This window comes from Brassica napus, chromosome A6 (assembly GCF_020379485.1).
Source record: "Brassica napus cultivar Da-Ae chromosome A6, Da-Ae, whole genome shotgun sequence".
Taxonomy (NCBI): domain Eukaryota; kingdom Viridiplantae; phylum Streptophyta; class Magnoliopsida; order Brassicales; family Brassicaceae; genus Brassica; species Brassica napus.
The window spans coordinates 24,024,450-24,048,811 of record NC_063439.1 but is presented as its reverse complement, the minus strand read 5'-3'; the positions used below and the strand labels follow the sequence as shown (position 1 = coordinate 24,048,811).

The 24,362-nt window shown below is 32.8% G+C and overlaps 2 protein-coding genes, 1 non-coding gene and 1 pseudogene across 5 annotated transcripts; 3 read left to right on the top strand and 1 right to left on the bottom strand.

The window, feature by feature from the left end:
- On the top strand, positions 1–4,760 carry LOC106349107 (annotated as a pseudogene).
- A 154-nt stretch (positions 4,761–4,914) lies between these two features.
- LOC106349106 (O-fucosyltransferase 27) lies at positions 4,915–8,650 on the bottom strand. Its single transcript, XM_013789015.3, has 8 exons — positions 8,104–8,650; positions 7,626–7,710; positions 7,386–7,456; positions 6,971–7,303; positions 6,682–6,885; positions 6,461–6,589; positions 5,716–6,266; positions 4,915–5,637 (listed from the first exon to the last, which is right to left on the bottom strand). Exons 1-8 carry the CDS (start codon positions 8,302–8,304, stop codon positions 5,169–5,171), a joined length of 2,043 nt encoding a protein of 680 aa, XP_013644469.1. The 5' UTR covers positions 8,305–8,650; the 3' UTR covers positions 4,915–5,168.
- A 9,061-nt stretch (positions 8,651–17,711) lies between these two features.
- On the top strand, positions 17,712–22,676 carry LOC106352325 (WAT1-related protein At3g30340). Of its 3 annotated transcripts, none has more exons than XM_022687817.2 (6): positions 17,712–18,006; positions 19,071–19,133; positions 19,211–19,327; positions 19,424–19,823; positions 20,397–20,548; positions 21,725–22,676. In XM_022687817.2, exons 1-6 carry the CDS (start codon positions 17,819–17,821, stop codon positions 21,759–21,761), a joined length of 957 nt encoding a protein of 318 aa, XP_022543538.1. In that variant the 5' UTR covers positions 17,712–17,818; the 3' UTR covers positions 21,762–22,676. The 3 variants fall into 3 exon arrangements, with proteins under 3 accessions (XP_022543538.1, XP_022543537.1, XP_013647429.1); XM_013791975.3 differs by lacking the exon at positions 21,725–22,676 and adding an exon at positions 21,119–21,485 and having other exon boundaries at positions 17,718–18,006; XM_022687816.2 differs by lacking the exons at positions 19,071–19,133; positions 21,725–22,676 and adding an exon at positions 21,119–21,485 and having other exon boundaries at positions 17,717–18,006.
- Positions 21,603–21,675, top strand: TRNAK-CUU. Its single transcript has one exon. It is a non-coding gene; the product is annotated as a tRNA-Lys (tRNA).
- Positions 22,677–24,362: the final 1,686 nt, after the last annotated feature.

The window sequence follows — 24,362 nt, the reverse complement described above, 5'->3', positions numbered from 1 at the left end:
TCTGGAGAACACAGAGTGAGAAACCTCATCATCACTGAATCGCTCTCTCTCTCTCTCTCTCTCTCTATCGTTCTTCTAGGTTCCCAGATCTGCTCGTCCTCAATCTGCGGGTGCTCAATCGCCGACGACTTCAAAACCCTAACATCGCACGCGCCCCCTTCCAAATGCCAACACTCGTCGAAACCTAAAGGCTTCTCCTTTACAATCAAAACGGTTCATAGAAATGCAGAGCGTATCTAGCTCAGCTCCAACGCCAGAAGCCATACTAGAATGGCTCCAGAAGGAAATGGGTTACCGGAGCAAGTCCCATGTGCCTTCCGTTGATGCAATTAGGAAGGTTTGTAGAGGGAACATGATTCCCGTTTGGAGTTTTCTGATGAACCGAGCCAAGTCTGAGAAGACTGTTGAGAGCATTAGGCGTAACATCACGGTTCATGGTGGTGGGAGTGATGCTAATCCGGTTAAGGAGGAGAGTAAGGTTAAAGGGAAGAGGAAAGAGAAGGCCTTTGGTGGGGAGAGTTTGAGTTCTGCGGAGAGTAGAGAGGCTGCGTTGTGTGAAAGAGAGGCGGCTGCGAAAGAGGTTGAGAGGTTGAGGAACGTTGTGAGGAGGCAGAGAAAGGATCTTAAAGCTCGAATGCTTGAGGTTTCGAGGGAGGAAGCTGAAAGGAAGAGGATGCTTGATGAGAGGGCTAGTTACAGGTTTGGTTTTGAAGAGATCTGAAAGTATTCATGTTTGGTTTTGAATCGTTTGATGAGATTTTATTATTTTTTGTAGGCATAAGCAAGTAATGTTGGAAGCTTATGATCAGCAATGTGACGAAGCAGCGAGGATATTCGCAGAGTATCACAAAAGGCTGCAAGTGTACGTTAATCAAGCGAGGAATGCACAGAGGTCGAGTTTGGATTCTTTGAGTGATTTGTCGAGTAAAGTCAGCACTAACAGCGAGAGGGAAGCTGTTTATTCCTCTGTGAGAGGAAGTAAGTCGGCGGATGATGTCATTCTCGTTGAAACAGCCCGGGAACGGAGTATCAGGAGAGCTTGTGAGTCACTTGCGTCGCACATGGTTGACAGAATATGTAACTCTTTCCCTGCTTACGAAGGAAACGGGATTCATTCGCATCCTGAGGTGGAAACTGCCAAGCTGAGTTTTGAATATGATGGAGAAATATCTGATGAGATGAGAGGTGTTATAATGAACTGCCTGAGTAGCCCTCCTCTACTCCTTCAGGCTATTGCTGCACACACCCTACGCCTTAAGACCCTAATATCCAAGGAGATAGAGAGGGTTGATATCAGAGCTGATGCCGAAACATTGAGGTGCCTCTCTATTTCCTTACTGTGCGTCTTCTCTAAGTGTGCAATTCTGCTTCAGCTGGGTTTAATTCACTTGAATGCGAACCTTCCATACTATTTCTACTGATTTATTGAAACTGTAGAGGCAGATTATCCAACCTATTATGCAAAGTGATAGTTAACTTGGTCTGAGTCGTTGGCAGCTAACTTTCATCCAAATGTGTCTTATCTGGTTGATATAGGCTGTTCCTGGGCTTGCTTACGCGTTCGATCAATAATATCTATACTTGATTCTTTTTCTTTTACTGAATGAAATATATGCACCCTCTGAAATTCATGTTCCAGTATATTGATTAGCTAATGAAAGCTATTTGATATCAACCTATTCTACAGGTATAAGTACGAAAACAACCGTGTGATGGAGATTTCTTCTTCTGATGTAAGCTCGCCATTAAGTTATCAGTTTAATGGTAATGGGAAGATACCCACAGATACTAATTCCAAAGGATCAAACAACCAGCTCCTTGAACGGCAGGTTGATCCCCTTATCTGATTCCTTTTTTTTTGTTTCTTTCTGGCTATTTCAGCATAGAATGTTTAGAAAGGACAGGCTCTCTGTTTAGCAATGGCTTAGTTCGCACTTATGGATTTTCTTTTGGTCAGATGCTGCATTTACTACACTTGTTACACTGTATGATATACGTTTAGAATCCATTTATCTCATCTTGTACGCATGCTTGTATCCAGAAAGCACATGTGCAACAATTTTTGGGAACTGAAGATGCGCTAAACAAGGCCGCAGAAGCTCGGGTTTTATGTCAGAAACTTAAAAACCGTTTGCATGGAAGTGCTGACGCAGTTTCTTCACATTCAGTTGTTGGTGGAGGCACGTCACAGAATGTTAAAAATCTTAGGCAATTGGAGGTAAATGCAAGATACTCCTTTGGTTTCCAACTTTCCCTAATTAGAGTTATTCAATTTATACATCTTTGTTCAGTTCTCTAAAATACGCTCTCTCCAACTGCCCCTCTGTCATTAATGGCTTATGCAATTGATACTTTTATGTTTACCAACACCGGAGTTAATTATATATTCTTGGCAGTTGGACGTATGGGGCAAGGAACGAGAAGCTGCTGGGTTGAGGGCTAGCTTAAATACATTGATATCTGAAATACAACGACTGAATAAATTATCCGCTGAAAGAAAAGAAGCTGAACATTCCTTAAAACAAAAGTGGAAGAAAATTGAAGAATTCGATGCTCGCAGATCCGAACTTGAAACCATATATACCACTCTTCTCAAGGCCAACATGGTAACATTCCAGTTAATATTTTTATTGAACTGTAAACATATTACTTGCGATTTGCTTGACTCCTTGTTACTTGCGATTGGCTTGACTCCTTGTGATGATTTGCCCAGGATGCTGCTGCATTCTGGAGTCAGCAGCCACTAGCTGCAAGGGAATACGCAATGACCACTATAATTCCAGCTAGTGAAATTGTTGCTGACATTTCAAAGAACGCTAAAGATTTTATTGAGAAAGAAGTGACTGCTTTCTTCCAGAGTCCTGATAACACCCTCTATATGCTTCCAGCAACTCCACAGGTCTGCATTTCCTCTCCCTGTCTGTCTGATCACAGTCTGTAAGATTTATATTACACAGGACAAGAGAGATATTATTTGGATAGGACTGAAAGTTTCAAATTGAAAATTGTGGTTTGTCACACAAGGATTCTTTCAACTGCGAGTTTAATATTCATGAAGCATAGGGGAATTTTGCCAATTCATGGTTTTTGTTTTCTGTAGCGGAATGTTGATAACTAGGTTCCGTGCTGTTTTGTTTTAGCAAACGTGGATGTTACAGCTACCATCAAGTTCATATCTATTTCTCTTTTTCTTAATCAGGCCCTTCTGGAGTCTATGGGAGCTAATGGGTCAACAGGACCTGAAGCTGTTGCGGCAGCAGAGAAGAATGCTGCTTTGTTGACTGCAAGAGCTGGTGCTAGAGATCCATCCGCAATTCCTTCTATATGCCGCATTTCCGCTGCCCTGCAATATCCTACGGGTGAGTCTCTTTTTCCCCCTATTGCAGTCACTGAATAGCGAATCCCTCGCAAAAATGATTTTGAGGGCCAAAATTTAAGGTGTGAAAACTATTACTATTCACTATCTACTTGAATGGCTCTATCTTATCCCTTTACCTGCATTGTTCTCATGTTGTGGTTTTAATGAGATGTAGTGCAATAATGTAAAAGAGTGCAAGAAAACTGAAGCATCTGTAGTACATCAGTATAAGAGATTTCTGTAACCAATTTTTCTTGCTTTATATAAAGGTTTGGAGGGTTCTGATGCAAGTTTGGCATCAGTATTAGAGTCTCTTGAGTTCTGCTTGAGGCTCCGTGGCTCCGAGGCATGTGTGTTGGAAGATTTAGCAAAGGCAATCAACTTGGTGGATATACGTCAGGATTTAGTTGAAAGTGGTCGATCTCTGTTAAGCCATGCTTACCATGCCCAGCAAGAATATGAAAGGTAAGTCGTGCTTCTATCGTGTGGATGATGCGCCGTTATCATCTCAGTTATGCCATATTACTTTTCTGCTTGATCCATTCTTTATGCGAGGATACAATGTGCAGGACAACCAAGCATTGCTTAGATCTTGCCACAGAACAAGATAATACAATAACAGAGAAATGGTTGCCTGAGCTCAAGACTGCGGTCTTGAATGCTCAAGCTTCCTTGGAGCACTGCAAACACGTGTGGGGTTTGGTAAGCAACTCAACTCCTTAAACTATATTAACCTCACTGTTATTATTATGATACTATTCTCTTACCCCCATCGATCAAGTCATTCTTGATGTATGACATAAGGTGATGGGTTCCTAAGTGATCTGGACATGGTTATCACGGAATTAATAGTCATAGTTTAGGCACACTAATGATTGGATTGGGGTAATAAACAGCATTGTGTTGTATTTGAATGCAGCTGGACGAATGGTACGAACAACCTGCTGCAACTGTTGTGGACTGGGTCACGGTAGACGGGCAAAACGTTGCGGCCTGGCATAACCATGTGAAATCATCCTATTGCCTTTTACGATAAGGATGAAGATATATATCTATTTGAAGGTTGCTCCGTGCAAGACAAAAACGAGAGGGTATTTAGCAGAAGTCTCTTTGAAACATTCGTTCCCAGACTTCACAAAGATTTCACCAAAGGTACAGTGTGTATATAAAACGGTACTCTTCTCCATAATGACGAACCACTGTGTGATTATAGGTCTTGCTTTCTGTTCCCAGCATTGGTTTGCAAAGGGCCTCGCTTTGTATTTTGCGGGTTTGGTTATTGTTTTTTACGCTTGCTGATTTTGTATTTGTATCACAGTTTCTTGAGATTGTTTGATTCCGTACTAAGTGTTGAGTATCTTGTGTTACAAGGAGTTTTTAATGACAGATTCAGTTCTCTATCTTTACTCATGCACACACTTGGATTATTACACGGTGATGGGCCTGATGGCAATGGTACAAACACAGGTCTATACAAACCTATTGGAACCAAAAATCTATCATTCAAAGAAAAAGTTGAAACCATTCATCTTGTTGCCTCTGAGTTTGAGATCATGTTCCATAGAACTATGTTCATAAAAATCACTTAAACACACACTGAACTATTGTAAAATTGTATCACCAAAAAGATGTCTCTTCTAATACACAAACCTAATGACCAGGCTATAAACTAATTTTGAGAAAAGATGAAAATATTGCAACCCAAGAAGTGAGCTCTCCTAGTTAGATCTACTTGGTACTTAGGACGTGCTCGTTGTCTACATAATAAGCTATTGCATTTTCAATCAAAAAAAACAATCAAGTTCTCAGCTTATCTTTCGCCACCCTCAAGCTCTTCTTGATCTTCAAGCTGCCCTTCCTCCTTGTTGTTAGCTTCAGAATTTACAGTCTCATTGTTACTATTACTGCTCCCTCCACTTTCTTTATGACCAAAGAAAAACCCTGAAGAAGACAAGTCCTCTTCATCAAGATCCTCTTCTTTCTCTGCATTCTTATTATCCTTTGATCTTACAGCACCATCCATCCCTTGCGGACAACGGTGTGTCACCCCAAGATCCGCTTCAATCAGTGACACGTTTGAAACCCTATGATCCCGCTTAATGCAAGAACATTCAGGTACAGGATGCGAAAGAAAACTAAAGGCTTTTGATCTTTTGGAAGATTCCACTAGACCCTCAAGTATACTTTTCTTCAGAAGCTTCCTAACAGATGCTATCCAAGTGTGATTGGCCTCATACATATGGTCTCTTATCTCTTCCAAAAGCATTGCAGTTTGTTTCCTGCAAGCATAATCAAACGTCAAGATCACTAAACATTAATCTATGAGTATGATAATAACATTCATTACATTACATTACCTGTCTGGTCTAAACGTCTTAGCGGAAGCAGACTGATAAAGCCTATGACCCATCACCAAACTAGCAAAACTCGGATGTCCTTTCCCATCACGATCAAACCCCGGTACAAACACATCAGCTTCAACGCTCACAACGTAATCAATCGCCTCCCACAACAGCTTGTGAGCGTTAGTTCTCAACTCAATAACCGTGTTCTCAGGCTCGTTGTCACTCTCAGCCACCCAACCCCACCAACCTTCTATGTTGTAGTACTTTGGTCTAGCTGGTGGAGGCGGAAGAGGTTGAGGCCTTTGTCTTATGCTCTTCGACGAGTCATGTTTGGTTTCTTCCTCGACCGAAGGAGGTGTCTTTGGTCTGATGTCTTTATGTTTTGACTCACGACCATACATTTTAGCTAGCTCCCATCCAGTACTAAGAGAAGTTCTATCAACAACGTTTTCAAACATGCCGTGTAATGGAATCAACGTTCTCTGCCCTCCGAATACCTCTCCTCCAGCTACGTATATGATTGTGTCCCATGAGTATCCATAAGCTCTTAGAAGTATACCAACCTGAGAGAGAAAGAGAGGTCCAAAAGCTTTCAATACAGGTTTTGTATATTCTTTTTGAAACCACATCATATAATATTAGTTTCGTCTCAGCGGTTACTCGAACTGGGGACCTCTGACACAATGGCCAAGTTCCTGTGTTTTGTTACATTATATGAAATGAAATCTGTAAATAAGGAATACTCTTGCTTGCTTACTTCTTCTGGCATGAGAGGACATAAGCCCTGGAGGCGTTGCTCGGCTGAGTCTACAGAGAGTTTTCCTTTGACAATCCCACGTTTTATCATCCACGCTCGTTTATGTTGAATCAACTCAGTGTGAACATCCTTCAAGCAGCTCCAAAATGCAATTAGACACTTAAGTCCTAACATACTATTTTTTTTCCAAAAAGTACAATATGGTAAAACTTCAAAAGTACCTGGAAGAGTTCAGCACAGCCATGATAAGCCAAAGCTTCTCTTGTCATCCCTGGATCATAAGCGATGAAAGGTCTTCCCAAAGGTCTAAGCCTTTGCAACACTTTGGTGGAGAGTTCTTGAACCTCTTTCCTAAACTGTAAGGCGTGGAAAGCAACTCTACACCGCAGCCTTTGATAGTCTTCAAGATTAGTAGGAAGTATAGCCTATATCAGAAGATACTCAAAGATTAATACTGTAGAGGAATGATTGTTAAGAAGATAAGAGTTTTTTTTTATTTTTTTGGTTTACTTGTAAGCATCCACCGTGAGGGACAACTAGTTCAACGACCGAGTGTTTAATGAGAACAGGCAGAACATGGTGTAAGTAGTAATAAGGAGAAGATCCGTAAGAGACTTTAAAGGAAGGGATCTGTTTCTTTCTCCTAGCCCATTTGAGATTCTTGGGGAGGGTTTTAACAACTCTAACGTCATTTGCAAGTGAAGCCATGAAGTGCTCTTCGTTGTATAGATATGCAAAGCTCTTAAACTGTGAGCTAATCCCTTTGCTGCTAGTTGTTGATTGGATCTCAGGGATGACAAGAGTGGCATTAAGAAGCCGAGAAACAGCTACAACGTCAGGAATCTAAAATATCACCATAGTTAAAACCCATGAGAAGTGTCACACTGTCAAGAATCAAGATGATTTGAATTTTTTTTGTTCTTACCGAGTTTCTAATCTCATGGAAACCACCTTGTATTCTAACGAAAACAAAACCGTTTGTCCTTGCCGGAGGATCTGTCACCACCAGATTAAACAGAATGAGATACTTAAACACAAAAGACAACAAGGTCAACTACCATTCCAAGTTAAGACTTAACTCCAAAAGAAAAAAAATCTCAAAGATTCAGTTCCAGATCCAACAATGTAGGAAGAGAAACATGAGTTAAGCTAAAAAGAAGCAAACCTGAGTGGTAGCCTCTTGGAATAGCATAGGGAAGTAATGACTCCACATGCCTTGTTGGACCCCAGAGTCTTCTGTACAGTGGAGTCTGCAACATACATCAAAAAGGAAGTTCTAAGATCAAAAAGACAAACACACAAGAATATTACATAAATAAGTACAAATCTTGATCCAATATCTAAAATAAACTTACAAAACCAAGAAAGGCAATAGAGTCATTATTATTGCTACAAACACAGAGGTTACAACTTTTTTAAGGAAAGCAAAACATTAAAACGATTTCTATATTATCTTTGGAAAGAAGATGTGAGTTCCTGTGAAAAAAAATGAAGATACTCGCAACAAAAGATGAATGGCCCACTTGAGACAATTAAATAAAAATGTTCTCTTTTGATTCTATATTAATCTCTTTTCTCTCATCAACGATGGAGATCCACTTAAAACACTAGAGAAACAGATCAAAAAGAAACAAAGTGTTTACATGTCGGTTGAATCTAGGATTATCGAAGACGGGTCTCCAGGAGAAGAGAGTGACGGGGATGGAGTAATCGGAGATGGAGTCGTCGGTGAATCCGGCGAGAAGAAAATGGACGAGGAGAGAGAAAGCAGACAAGACGAGACCGAGGAGACCAATCCATTTCATGCGAGACTTGAGGAAGAACACTTTACCTTCTCCCTTCATCTCGATTAAACCTAAGTTCTTAGTTAATGGTGAAGAGCATAACAGAGACTAGAGTCTGAAGTAAAAGTCGAAGATCGGAGTTGAAAAAGACACGTGTGAGAACATGTCTGGTGAAGTAGATCGGTGTTGATCGGACAATGGGTTGTTTGGTCTCTCTGAAAAGTCTTCTTACATTGAATTTACCTTTTTCTTTATGTTTTCCCCAACGCGCTTATATCGCGCGTGCATCTCGCTTATTAATTTTAATCTTAAACCGAGAAGTCTTGTCCGGTTCTGTGTTTTCTTCTCGTTTCTAATTTTTCCCCGGTCGGAAACGCGAAATCAGTTCTCAAATTTTTCAGTATTCTTGTTCGGTTTGATTTTCATTTGTTATGATAAAAATGTGAGTTAAAAATTTGCAAGCTGTAATACACTGATAAAAATAAAAATAAAAATAATTTTCAAGAAGCACAAAATAAATTTCAACTTGTGCAAGATTTTTTTTTGTCATCTGCAATAATATTATTAAAATTCTTTAAAAGCATTACACTAGCTAGTGGATGACTCAACTTGTGAAGAATAAGAAATTAGTATTTGAGAATAACAACAACAAAAGTTCATCCAAAAATGGGTGGAAATGTTTTCCTACAAAGACAAGTTAAAGATCTATCTGTTTGTGGACTCGGTTAACATTGGGTTCAAACGAGAAACGATATTATTAACCCCTATTATTAATTGTAAAACGCAGAAACTATGGATGGTGTTTATCGTCTCTTGTGTTATTAACATTTTGGTCTGGAAAATGAGGTGATGGAAGAACAAAACGTGATGGGTACGGATTTGATAAATCAATTTATGATTACTAGGTTTTCTCGTCTTTGACAATTTACATTGCAATTTGGGGGATTTATGTTTGTTGTGAATTTAGGATTTGATAAATATATAGTTGGAGCTTTGCGTATGATACCAAATGAATACAATTCTTTTGAAATACTATAACAAATAAAATAACATGCTAAATTTTACCACATTTTTTTGGCTGTGAACCCAAAATTTGTCTTCTTTTTTAATTTGCGTGAAATTTATGATTTTATACTATTACTTTAACTAGGATCGTGTCCGCGCTACGCGCGGATATTGGATGAAGTTAAAATTTGTGTATGACTATAGCTGTGGCTGTTTCTGGTTGTTGTTAAAATAGATTTAAAGTAATTATAAGAAGGAATATATGACATTGAGTTTTTTAAGATTGATTGTTCATTTTTTTATGCAAATGAAGTTGGAAGTCAATCGATAGAGATGTAAAAGTAGAGGAGAGTTGATGTTTTTGGTTGTGTATAGTGGTTTTCTGTAGTAATGGAAATTAAATTAACGTGTTGAAAATTAAAAATATGTAAAAGTACTTCGTAATTGAGATATTGTTTAGCATTATGGTGTTTTGAATTTGGAAATAATATTTTAAAAGTGTGTTTAGGTCTTCCATTAATAAACTAATTGGAAATTTTATGAATTATATTGAAAAAGGGCCCCTTGAAAAAAACTTATGAATTAAAAAACCAGATAAATTGATCGAGAATTTAATACTAAGGTTTTGTTGTGTTACTTTCGTAGTATAACCTACCAAATCAAACTATCTCTACGCTTGATTTTGCACTTAATAGTTAAGATGTTCTGTCCGGATTTTGGACAAATGATTTCTTGGATTCCAGAGAGGGGTGATTGGGTTTGTATGTGTTCGAGGAGTCTATAAACGCACAGTAAAGTCGTAATTTTGATTTACCTCCAGCAGGTGGAGGATCATTGTGGTTTGATTTGACCATCGTGTTGAGGAAAACGACCCTTTGACGAAAGAAAGAATTAGAAAATGAGTCAGCGAAAGAGAGAGAGATCTTGAAATGTGGAAATCCACTGATTGAGTAACTTACACGTAATAGTTGTCTCCGTCTTTCTTCTCGTTGCAAATTTCTGAGTGGAAGATGATGTGAATGTTATGTGGAGCTGAGGTTGTTAACCGGTTTGTATCAAATATGCAATGTTACTGAATTTATTAGTATATTTTGTTGATTTGTATTGATGAGACAAAAGATTTTTTTGAACTTTCAGTGATGCCGGTGATTGTGGCAGGAGATGTGCTACTTGCCTTTCTGATATTATTGTCTATCGAGAAGAATATTTAGGTATTATAATCTGTTGAAGATTTTTATATTTAATGTGATACGTTTAAAATTTGAAAGTCTTGTGTGAATTGAAATAATTAGTTACAGTCATCAAATTGAAGCGAGAGAAAAAAAAAGAAACAAATAATCTGATAATAAGAGTTCATAATTTGTCTTTGTTCATTACTCTTTGTCTCTGTTTTAAGGAGAAAAGTAACAAAACAACATAATAGGTTTTAAATTGCATAACCAAGATTCTGGTGCAAGAACAAACCACTATATTTTTAAAACAGATTTGATAGCTGTCTTTAATCTTTTTTTTGAGAAATTTAATTTTTAAATAAATATTAGGAGCTATATTAGTCTACATTTTGATCCGCGCTTCGAAAGCACGAGTTTTTTCGGTTAATAAAAATGTGATACGAATAGTATTTTTGATTATGATTTATATTATTAAGTTATTATATAAAATATTTTTAAAAAAATTATATAATTTGTCAATTCTTTTATTTGAAATTTTGTGTGTAAATTCTTATCTCACAACATCATCTTTATATTTTTATGCATTAGATAAGAGTTAAATTTGTTGGCATATTTTAGACTAATTTAAAATATATATTTGCAGGGGTTACAAAATATATAGAATATAAATGTAGTTTCTAAATGTAATTAGATTTCTTTAAGTTGGACACAACCTTTATTAACTGGACATGTTCCTAACTAAATAGTATTGACTTGAATTAGTAAAACAAATAGTGATTTTTACCACTATAGATTTTCCGGTTCATATATGTATTATTTATTGTAAAGTTCATACATATTTTTTAATAATTGTGCTTTTAAAAAAACAATTGTTTGCTTCGTCGGTGGCTGCAATACATGCGTGTTACACGGTATATAATTCCAAACATAAACATTTTTAATCTATATCCCTGGATCTATATTCAATGGTCTTATTGATTATTAAGACACATTATAAATTTGAATCCATGAAGTCCAAAGAAGAAGGACAATCTTGTTATCAAAACAAATTTCAAAGATTTGTTTAAACGTTATTGGGTTATGCTGGTGTTGGGCCAAAGGATTAGTATTAGTATTATTATTAGGGTTGTTAAATTCGTAATGACGTGGAGGTATGATTGGATGAGAATATTTCATCCTATGTGGCACCTCTAATTGAGCTCTAAATTAGTACCTTTTATATAGTAGGATATATACGCAATACCAAAACCAGACCCCTATTAATTTAAGATTTTGCCACTTAACCATAGGTTATTTGCCACCACATCTCTATTTAAATATTAGCCAATTCCATTTCAACTTGACTACCAAGGCCTCTTTTAGAGGTGGAGTAAACAGATCTAACTGGTTTATTCGCTTTTAGTGCCGCAAATAGGCCGCAACAACAGTTTTCTTCTCTTTCATAAACTTTTTCATGGATATGCATTTGGACGGAACACGATTTATGAAATGATGGTTAGCGAATATAAAATATATCACGTTCTAAAATGAGAAAATTTTGGAAAGAATTTGGACACATTTGAGAAATGGATATTTTTAGTGGCCACAAAACCATCCTGAGAGTGCCAAAAAGTTCATATACTTTATCTCTTGTTAGTTCTTAATCATAAAAGCAGAACGACTATGCATCCACATGTTTGAAAAATGTGATAAAATAATTACATGTGAGCAGTTAAAGACTTCATTTTAGGTTTGACTGGTAGATTGGGAACGGTTGAAGGATGAAATCTTATATATTAAAATAGAAGTCATGACTTATTTCATGTGTGATTTTTTTTTAATTTAGACCATCACTTAGAAATCTTATTAAATGTATTTTAATAAGACTAATAATATTAATACATAGAATCTTTAAAATACTTTAATCATAATATCTTTTGATATCTTTTCATTTTAAATATAAATATATTTATTTTAAAATTCTAACAAATCTGCTTTAAAAGATTTTTACAAGATCTTCATTTTCGAAATTATATTTAAATATTTTCACTAATTTTGAAATTAGTTTGAAATATTATTATACATTAATAAATTCAGTAATCGTTTATAAAATGAAAAATAAAAAATTCAGTAATATTTTATATATTATATAATCATAATCAATCATATTAAAAGAAAATTATTATATTGAGCTATATATAATAAAATTGTATTAAATTTATAAATTTTATATATTTATTTTCGTAAGTATAAAATATTTATGTTCAAAAATAAAATTTAATATGTTGGTAAGATGGGTTAACATTAGCAAATTATATAATACATGTATAAAAATTAACATGCATTTCTTTAAAGCTTATAATATAAAATATTTGTAACTACTTTAATCATAATCTATTTTCATTTTAAATATAATATATATTTATATATTATATTTTAAAATTTTTAATAAATCTGTGTAAAAATATTTTAACAATAATTTAATATTTTAAGTTATCGTTTATAAAATGAAAAATAAATAAATTATATTCTATTTTATCTACTTTATAGTCATGATCATGTTAAAATACAATTATTATACTTAAAAAATATGATTAAAGTATATTCAATTGATAAATTTATAAATTTTATTTTCATAAATATAAATTATTTATTTTAAAAATATAATATGATGATAGAACGGCTTAAAATTAGCAAACCATATAATACATGTTTAAAAATTAACATATCTTAGACTTTTGTATATACAATAATATATTATTTAAACTACTTAAGCATTTAAAAATATTAGTAAAACGAAATACAACTTTAAAACACAGGTCAGAATTTAGCATAAATTAAATACAAAATAATTTTCAAATATGTTTTTTCATGAATATATTAATTTGCTTAATAACTAAATGCAAATACAATAAGATAAATATATAATAAGAAGTAAAAATACATACGGTTTTAAACAATTGATTAATTATAACATGTAAATTATAAAATTATTGTATTTGAAATAGTTATATAAATATTTAAGTATATGATTAACGTTAAAATATATATACTACTAATGTTTAAAAACAATAATTTATGTATAGAAAAGTAAAAACAAATATCCGCGCGGTTGCGCGGATCAAAATCTAGTTAATAGTTTAAATAGACTACTAAAACATATAACTAGATGGTAAAAATAAGGTGCTTATTTATAGTTTAAATAACAAATACTGTCTGTTTCAAATATATAATTTTTTTTGAAAAAAAAATATAAATGTTCTAATAGTCTGGTTTATGGTATTATGATATTTTACAGTTCTTTATCAATTTACTTTTAGTTATGTACGCTTGGAAAGAAGAAAATTATTTATCGTATTTTAAACTTAATTTTGTATTATTTCAAAAGAAAATATATAGTTTAAAATTCTGTAATTTTTAAGCTTTTATAAATTTAGATATATTATTTTAAATTTAATATGTTATTTTATTTATCACCAGTTTTTACTATTTAAATTTTTAATATCAAATATAAATAGTTAACTTAATTAGTCTCCTTTGTTATTATCTTCTATCATTTGTAATTATTTTCTAATCGTTTTAATCCAACCGTCGAAACTCTCATAAGCGTCTTATTTTCAAAGCTAGATTTAAAAAATAAATAATTTTTTTGGTGTTAATGCATGTCAGGTTTTATAGATAAGTTATTGAAAGTTGTCTAATAAAATGACAAAGTAATTTTATTAAAATATAAAAGGCTAAAGTAAAATTAAGATGAAATTGGTATCGTTTTTGTTGAAACTATCAATATGTCACGTTTACCACGCTAAATGATCCAAATATTTTTGCTGTAATAAAATACTAGTTCGGATATTACAAATTTTAGATGTCCATTAATGTAAAGGAACCGAATTGAAATAAACTAATGAAAGATACTTGGCAAAGCATCACATTTTGAGACAGGATTTGACTCATTGTTCGTATCTCCATTAACATTTTGAAAACTCTTGTCAAATATTTATTTATATTATCTACCATATATATAATTTTCTCATATATATGTTTCTTATTGTCTGATCAAATCTCCACTTTTATTTAGAATCTTGGAACAACTATGGTTCTCTTTTTCTTTTAAGCCAAACAGGCCAACTTCAGTTCAGCCCACCTTAAAATGTGGATAACTGTGATAAGAAATTATGTTGATTTGAGTGAAACTCTTAAAGTTAAATAATTTCATAAAACAATTATCAATAAGGGTAATTTAAATTAATTGTTCTCATATTTGTAGTTTTATTATTTTTGTTACCGATGTGCGCAGATTTACATGAAACATTTCCAAACTTTAAATGAGAATAATAAGATAAATTTTGTAACATTGTATTGTACTGCGTTGTTGTTATGTTACTTATTAATCGAATTTAAGTCTGAAGGATGTTAACTAATATAAATAAAATAATAAATGCAAAGTAGCGTATTTATTACAAACTACGTCATTCACTCATTAAGCTATGTCATCCACAGAAAGTAAAACTAAAATCAATCAAATACAAACGTGCGTGTTAGTCATATAGGTTCACTTTATTGTCTGATTAAATCCCTAAATATTAAACCCTAAAATTTATTACCTAACCTTTGCACTCAAATAAAAGTAGCTTGCATATTGGATTATCCACGGTGTATACCAAAATATAAAATATGCATTATTACGATATAATTTATTATTTCTATTTTTAAAATAGTTTTGAATTTTAATATATCTAAATTAATCATTCAGTTATAAATAAGGGTATATTTGTTATTTTAAATTTTGATGCATGTTATTTTGCAAATTTTTATCTTGTTTACTATTTTTTGTAAACATTTATTTTTATGCTATTTGAAGATACAATTAATTAAGATATTAATTTCTGTAATTTAATTTTTATTTATAAATATATGTTCTTTAAAACCAAAATTTTTTCGATTTAAAGTTTTAAACTGATTCATCGAATAACAAGTGCAGAATATTAAAGAGAAATTTTTGTGTTTACCACCACTAAAAAAGACATTTTTAAAAATACATTCTTCATTGTAGAAGCACCGTGGCCTAATGGTCAAAGTTTAAAGGCTTTTACACCCAGGTCTGGGGTTCAAACCCCAGACAACGCAATTTTTACAGGAAGAGATCTGGGTTTCAGTTTTCGGAGAAGACGAATTATGCAGAAGATTAGAGAAAATACTTACAAGAGATCTTCAGCATGGTGCAAGGAGTACCGTCAGGAATGGATCTCATAGGGCTACTCAGGGTGATGCAGTCTGGCGTGAATCCTCATAAGGCAGGTAGAATTGTCGGCTGTAATATCGTCTATTTAATGTTTCTCATCCCTTATATACTAAATCACAAGTCACTTTGTCAATCAAATTTTGACACATGGAATACTTTAACAATAATAATAAATATAAAAAAAAAACTAATTGCCTAAAACAAAATATTTCGATCCAGTTTTAAAAATTAATAAATTCAAATAACTACATTCCTAAATTTTCTCCCATATCACCACCACGTTCATTGATATAATCAGATTTAAAACTGCATTTATCTCTTCTCCTCCAATGCATCATATTTTTTGTTTTCTCTCTGTTCAAATCTTCGACTGATGCAAACATCATACAAGTAATAATCTTTTAATTGTTAATTTCAGGTTGAATATGACATGTGAATGTACTCATGTTTTAATCGTCAACAATCAAGGTAACATTGGTATTTAGTATTTACAAATAAGTTCATATATGGCTTATATTTAGGAAATTAACTGTTATCTTGCTTTTGCATTCCCCAAAACTGAAACATGAAGAAGATAAAAGAAAAAAACTAAGAATTCATAAGAATGAAAGAGCTTTCTCTGCAACAAACATAGTGAATAATATATAATCTGAAAACAAGTGTATCATTGTTTCTTCTCTGATTACCTCTCTTATGTTAGCTTATAAACTTTTCTATTTCGTTTCTGTAGCCTTGAAAAAATCTTATCTTGTGGCTAACACATGTGATGCTGCTTTCAAAGATGTGGAAAAACAGAAAACGCTAAACTCTACCGAAGAAAAAGATATCAACAACTATGATGATACAAAAAGGTATCAACGACTATTTGTTTCCTAATCTATATTTGACTATTACATACATGTTTAATATTATTGTTTTATTGCTTTATTCCTAAAGAAATTTATATTTCAGAAACAACTTATTAAAATATAGTTAAAACTGAATATATCACGTATGATATTTTATATGCAAGCAAAAAATATATATATATATGTACTCACAAAAAATGCAACTCGTGCTTGGCACGGGATGATATACTAGTAATTTGTAATATCATAATCAACCAGACAAAAAAATAAAAATACATTCTTCATTAAGTGACAAAGACTTTCATATCATTGTTCTATATATATATATATATATATAATAATTATTATTATTATTTAAATAATTAAAAAAATTATGTTTTTGAATTATACTTTTTCAAATTCAAACTTTTTTATATATTTTTTTATTTTTTTCAAATTTTTATTTTTGAAAATCTAAAATTATTTTTGAAACTATTTTTTAAAAATTATATTTTTAACTATTTATTTATATATTTATTAGAATCCTAAATTTCACATTCCAAAAACCTTATTCCACCCCTCAACTTTAAACTATAAGACTATATTAGTTAACCCTAAGATTATAAATATTTTTTAACATTCATTAAAAATAGGGGTAAAAATGGTTAGTGCAAACATAAAAAGTAATACTATGAATGTGATATTTTAGCAATTTTCCAATATTAAAAGAGATAAGAAAATATATAAGAGATAGCGATACACAAATAGAGAGTAGAAAATATTTTTCATACCCTTTTTGTAAACTTTTTTGTACGGATTTTCTCTCGCCCAGCTTTGTCTTACGGTTTTGCTGATTGATAAAAAACAATAATTATATACGTATAGTGAATTTAACATATAATTTGGGCGTATAATGAGTACCATAGATGGCAAGGGATTACCTAGCAAAACCATTATTATAACCTTTATGCTTTTAACCAAGTTGTTTCTATACGTATAGTGAATTTAACATATAATTTGGTGCATGGGGTCACGTCGCGATGATGGAAGCTACGGGAGTTTCCATTAAATAATCATCTCTCTCTCCTTCTGGTCATGAATAGTCGAAAGAACAATGATAAAAAGCAAAGTTCAAAGCACAATGAGATTAGCTAAAACTTAAAAGATAAATGCGAATACGATTCTGCGCATTACTTGAGTCATGATATTTTTAGTCACGAGTCACGATATATAGTCACAGCCTCATCAAACCTTTATTTCATTGCAACTTCTAAAAACTACATAAAGACAAGTATCTACATATATCTATATATAGACGCACACATATACCGATACATATATAATTAATTATGGTGAAGTTTGATGCGAAACTATGGAAAGCTGTGTTTCTGATGTCGTTTATCAACATTATGCTAAGCGTCGTGAACGTTATGTTCAAGAAGATGCTTAACCAAGGAATTAACCGTATGGTCGCCACCACTTACCGACTTGCCGCAGGAACTCTGTTCTTAACACCGTTTGCAATTTTCTTGGAAAGGTATATGTTCTTTATGTATATTACCTAGTCGCATCTTTTGAACACTGACCTTGTTATGGCTTCCGTAGAGTCCACGGCAAGTCCTGAACATAACCAAGTAAAATATTGACATGTCATCCCAAAATTTTAAATGTAAATAAAAGTCTTTAAACTTGTAAAACATATTTTTATCAAAAAATTTGTTAAAAATTATCTCTCTCCCAAAATGTCAGAGCTTACTAGAGTCACATGTCTTCGTCGTAAGAGTTCAGTTTATCCAATCTTTTCTTGGTTTGTTAGTTAAGATTTTTGAAGCTTTTTCGGATTGAATATAGTACTATTTAAATTATAAGTGGCTGTCTTGTTTATTCGAGTCTCTTTGTTTACCGTTTTTTTTAGGTAAACTACCTATTTCCACACCAAAAGTATCATATATAGTAATACTTCCACACAAGTTTTCAACTTCGATCTAATTCCACATATTAGAAGTATTAAAACATATTTCTCCCCAATCCAAAAGATCAAAACCCGTATCTCCATAATGTATTAAGTATGAACTAAAATCCACACAATCCGATTTAGATCGGTTTACTATTCACAAATTTGAAGCTTAACCAATGGCTAACCTAATTGAATCGATACAATCTGATTTTAAAAATTTACCAAAGTCTGATTGGGAAGTTGGATCAGGTTTGTATTTAGATCTCAGGTTGAGTCGGGTTTTAAATTCGGTCCAAAACATACTAACTTGCTATCAGTTTACGTTCAAACCATTTAAACCAAGTCAAACTTTCATTTATGGGGATATGAGTTTTGATCATTCTGACTGGGAAGAAATAAGTTTTAATACTTCTAATATGTGGAATTGGGTCAAGGTTGAAAGATTGCGTGGAGCTGTTATTATATGATACTTCTTGTGTGAAAATAGTTAGTTTACTCTTTTTTTTGTCAACGTATTGTTTACCGGGTTTCAGTCTCTTTTGCTTAAAGTCAACAAAATTTAATTACAACTCTTTTAGAGGAAAAAGAAATATTCGTATTTCCCATAGGAAAGAAAATTAATTTAGTTTTTTTTCATTTTGTAGACATAACAGGCCAAAACTCACGGGTAGGATCTTGTGTTCACTTTTCTTTAGTGCTCTTCTAGGGTAAGTTTCTTTTGATATAGTTTCAATAATAAGGGATATTAAGAATTCGTCTTAATTTACTATCTTACAATGTGCAGGACGAGCTTGGTGCAATACTTCTTTCTTATAGGGCTACAAAATACTTCTTCCACTTTCGCCTTAGCGTTTAGCAATATGGTTCCATCGGTCACTTTTGCTTTGGCTCTCGTCTTTAGGTAATGAAAATGATCAAAACACATTTCTACAATATTTGGCTCCTTCTTTCCTCTAACTATCACAATTATAAAATATATTAAACAATAAATGATTAGGCAAGAGACGTTGAACATCAAGAGCAACACAGGACGAGCCAAAGTGTTAGGCACAATGATATGCATATGTGGAGCTTTGGTGCTTACGCTTTATAAAGGAACCGCACTAACTCAACAAAACGCTCAAATGCAAACACAAACATCAAATAGTTCACCTACTGCGGTAACACAAAAGTGGGCAATGGGTTCGTTCATGCTGATCATATCAATCTTAGTATGGTCATCATGGTTTATCATTCAAGCTAAAATATGCCGGATATATCCGTGCCAGTACACGAGCACCACTATCCTCTCTTTTTTTGGTGTGATCCAATCTGCTTTGTTGAGTTTGATCTCGGAGAGGAGCATATCCATGTGGGTCGTTACAGAGAAATTTCAAGTTTTAGCTTTACTTTATTCGGTAAGTAATCAAATTTACTATTTACTTTGCCTACCAAATATATTATATCTACAAATTATGTACATTTTAAGCTTCTTATGAAATATACGGACCTTAGAGTATCTCCCATATTATTCTATTTTTTATTTAAATGAAATAACTTTATAATAGAGTTGAATTTTAATTCAGTTATGTCCTATGTAGAGTGAAAATGAAGTAATGATTAAAAATAAATGTATTGTTCGATTTATATATTTATAAAGTAAATCCATTTTTATTATATTATGCAATAAAATGAATTATATAATAGGAGAAGAGTTTACTCCAAATTTTATCCTAAAATGAAAATTTTAAAAATGTAGTAGGATTGAAGATGATCTTATTGTTACAATGCATATACAAATAGTTCAACGGTCTACAAGTTGCAACAAAACAAAAAAAGAAAAAAATATTTTCGTTTTCATTCGATGTTTGGTTTTACAATTTACACTGACAGCAAAGCTATTATTAAAACACTTAAATTTGTGATTCCATGAAACCGTTCTACATTGAATTTATGCGTGTAACTATGATCGATGCTCTATGCTTGGCTAGGGTATTGTGGGATCGGGATTGTGCTACGTGGGAATATCGTGGTGTCTCCAGCAAAGAGGTCCGGTTTTCACGTCTAGCTTCATCCCTTTGATTCAAGTCTTTGCTGCCATTTTCAGCTTCTTTTTTCTTCATGAGCAAATTTACTGCGGAAGGTAACCTACTATTTTTTTCTACTTATTTTTAAATCTTTATGTTAATAGGCTTTAGTTGACCAAAAAATGTTAATATGCTTTATATATCTATTAGTTTCAACGTACGTACAAACAAACAATTTTAAAACTGAATTTGGTCAAACGCATCATATTTACAATGTTGTATACACTACATATTAAAGTATTCATATTGACTAGTACATAGAATATGCCTTTACAAAAGTTGTAAAGACCCTTTCATCTGCGTGGCGTATCTTTTGAACGATTGGAGTTAAACCAAATTGATGCAATATGCATCATACTGATTACCGAATAACAAAATTTTAAAATTAATCAACTTTGAGGAATATCAATCAAAACTTATCATGTTGAATAACATAATATGTGTCATAAATACCTTTGACCGATATGTAGGTTGGGATTTGATATGAATTTAAAATCATTTACTCACGAGATATAATTAATTTGATTGGCTGTTTTTGCTAACGGTAGATATTATTAAATGGCTCTTTTTCGTTTTCTTACTAGTAAATTCTGACAAGTAAAATGCATATGTGGTATGACAAAAAGTGTGATAGGGTCAATGGTCATCATCGTGGGACTTTATATACTTTTATGGGGCAAAAGCAAGGAAAATCCTGCCCCAGTGACCAAACAAGCACCATTAAATCTCGATCTTGAAGGTTGTGGGACTGCTCCAAATGAACCTAATAGTACTGCCCATCCAATCTCTGGAAAATAATTACTTTAAAATATATGTATTGTCAATGAATTGTAAGACTTGAGTATAATAGAAAATCATATTAAAAAATGTAACACTAACTGTATAATAGAAGGTTTATACAAGAAAAACCTTAGTATGTAAAAAATGTATCATAGTTAATAAAAAAATGTAGCACTAACTGTTATACAGAAATAAAAGTACAAAGTTCAGATTTCAGATTTCGAGTTACTGAAAAGAAAAGATAGATCAGTTCTTTTTGCCAATGAAAACGTTATATTATAGTTTAATTAAAGGTTAAATCATAGATTTAACTATAAGAAATCGTCAAATGCCCGTCTAGCTCAGTTGGTAGAGCGCAAGGCTCTTAACCTTGTGGTCGTGGGTTCGAGCCCCACGGTGGGCGTTTTCTTTTTAGTTATTTTGTGTTGATTTTGCCGTTTTTGGTATATCAGGAAAGGAAATATCTATCTGAAGAGACGAAATCTGTGAACTATGATAGTCTTAAAGAAGGTTTACAAGACAAACCTTAGTGGTGTCAATATCTGCCAATAAACTGGTCCTCTTTTGACTTGTGCCCTTCTGCAGTAACGGCAAAGATATCTAGAATGAAGACATGCACACTACTTTTTACCGTAGATTTTAGAATAACAATAAAGTTCGCTTTTATAAAGATTGAGAAAAAGTGTTCTTTGTACAAAACTTAAAATGATTACCGAAGCTTATAAGCGTAAGATTAACTAAAGAAAATATACAAATGCTACAAATATTACACCAAACTTAAAATGATTACCGAAGCTTATAAGCGTAAGACTAACTAAAGAAAATATACAAATGCTACAAATATTACACCAAACTATATATTCTGGCTGTTGTAATTATAGGTTATGTCTAGGAGGATGACTTGCCGGTCCACGATAGTCATCATAGAAAGCTACAAATCGACCAGAAGCTTTCTTCTTATTGGGTTTCCATTTAAATGAAGAACTCTTGCTTCTTTTATGAAACCCTACTTTTCTCTCCATCATCAAATGTTTTGATCCACCTGACATTTTCGAAATCCATTCATCATTATTTATCGCCCTCACTTGCTCTTTTTTGGCTCTAGCCAGTGCACTTCTCATTGTTCTCCCGTACATTAGTTTCCTCGGTGCAGAAATGTTGGCAAAGTCATACGATTCCTGTAATGGTGTATAAATTGATATAATGGATTGCTTCCATTTGAAACATACAAATTATGTGAGTATTATATTATGAAAACAAACGTATACTTTCGGATGTAGTATCGATGTATCAGGACTCTTTTGACCAGCATATCCTCCTATCAAAACAAATCGAAAGATATAATGTAAAAGAAGTTATTATTAGCTTTTATATTAGGCTAATCAATTCAGAAAAAAAGACAAAAATTATGCAAAAACGAGTAAGGTAGCTAAGAAAAGTTAAAACTAGGGATCTTTATGTAAAGGCACCTTCATGAGCATAGACTAGGATACGGTCCTCTCCTAGGGCTTGAATGATTATAAGGAAGGATAGTATTATGGTTGTGAATCTCATCATGATTATCGAAGATAGATTCTTCCAAATTTTCTATCTATCTCTCAACCTTCTCTCTTGTTGTTTTTGAAGAAGATACACATATGAGGGAAGTGATGCTTCTATTAAATTAGTTATAATTTTTTTTTTTTGGTCTCTCATCTCATGGATGTAAAGAAGACCCGAGTCAAAAGGGCACGGTTTATGTCGTCTAGTAATAACAAAAAGGTGCATCTATATTATTATACTAATCAATCATTTATATATCTTATGTTGGCCTCTCGAAGATATAAAGAAACCACCTTATCGTGGTGTGATAAATGAAAGGTTTTCCCTGAAATTTAAAAGGATCACAATTCAAACCCTTTCATTCCATTTTGCAAAAAATGGTTTTAATTGTTTTTTTCTGCCTAAAATTGGTTTTAATTGTTGGAAACATATAACTCACAAAATAGAAATGCAATAGAAAACTTTATATATGGTGTAAGAAGTGAGAAATTTGTGTTGTCATCTTTTTTTTTTAACTAGTTGTTATTTGCCTCGTTAGTTAAATATGCACATGTTTCAGAATATGTCCATGTGAATGATCATGTTAAGACGTGATGATTTAAATAAAAGTAACGAAGATAAAAGTAAGAAGGCACGAGGAAGGCATCAAATGAAGTGCCAGAGTTGGGAACATGTAAATGTGTCTTTACATGGATTTACTAAAAGTTACTTATGGAGACTATACCCTAGCTAAACTAATCAAACTTTAATCAACTAAAATAGCTTAGAGTTTTAATATATATTTTTCGAAACTATAACTAACGGCGTGTTGCCCGAGCTGGTCCCTCTTCATATGTGTTAGTTTCTCTGGAAGCCTCGTTTTATTACTAGTGATGATACTATTTTTCTTTTAACCGAATCATTATATAGAACCAATCCCTTATGTTTTTTTTAATGTTACAACTGAGATTTATGACAAAATTTGTGAGCTTAAGGGATTAGTTATACTTTCTTATTTGGAATTACCATTCAAACAACTACTACTTCTGTTTGAGTATAAATTTCGTCTTAAGAATTGTCATGCATAACAACGAAAAAGGTAACTGATACTTATCTTAAATACTCGCAGTGCATCGACCACACGAGATGAGCTACTGTATATTAAGCAGCTCATTGATCCATAATGATTCGAGTTTGTTTGGGCCTTAGGTTTGGGCCTCATCTGGAGTTCACTATGCTCGCAAGCACTGAAGCACATCATTTTTGTTTTACAAATTGATATAAATTGCCATAATAAGCCCAATATATATTTTTCCCTGCGATCTTAGCATTCATTCAGATATATACTTTTATAGTACGGTTTGACTCAAATTTAATTCACTCCCTTGCGGAAAGTTATTCTCCTTCTTCTCTCTCGTGCGTGCCACTAATCAAAACACTGGACAATAATAACGTCTCAATAGTATTAAATTCAAACTAAATTATAAAGTTTGTATTTATAATTTGATCATAATCGTCCTGCACTATGATAATAAAATAATAATTATTTTTCTTTAGTTTTCCTTTAAA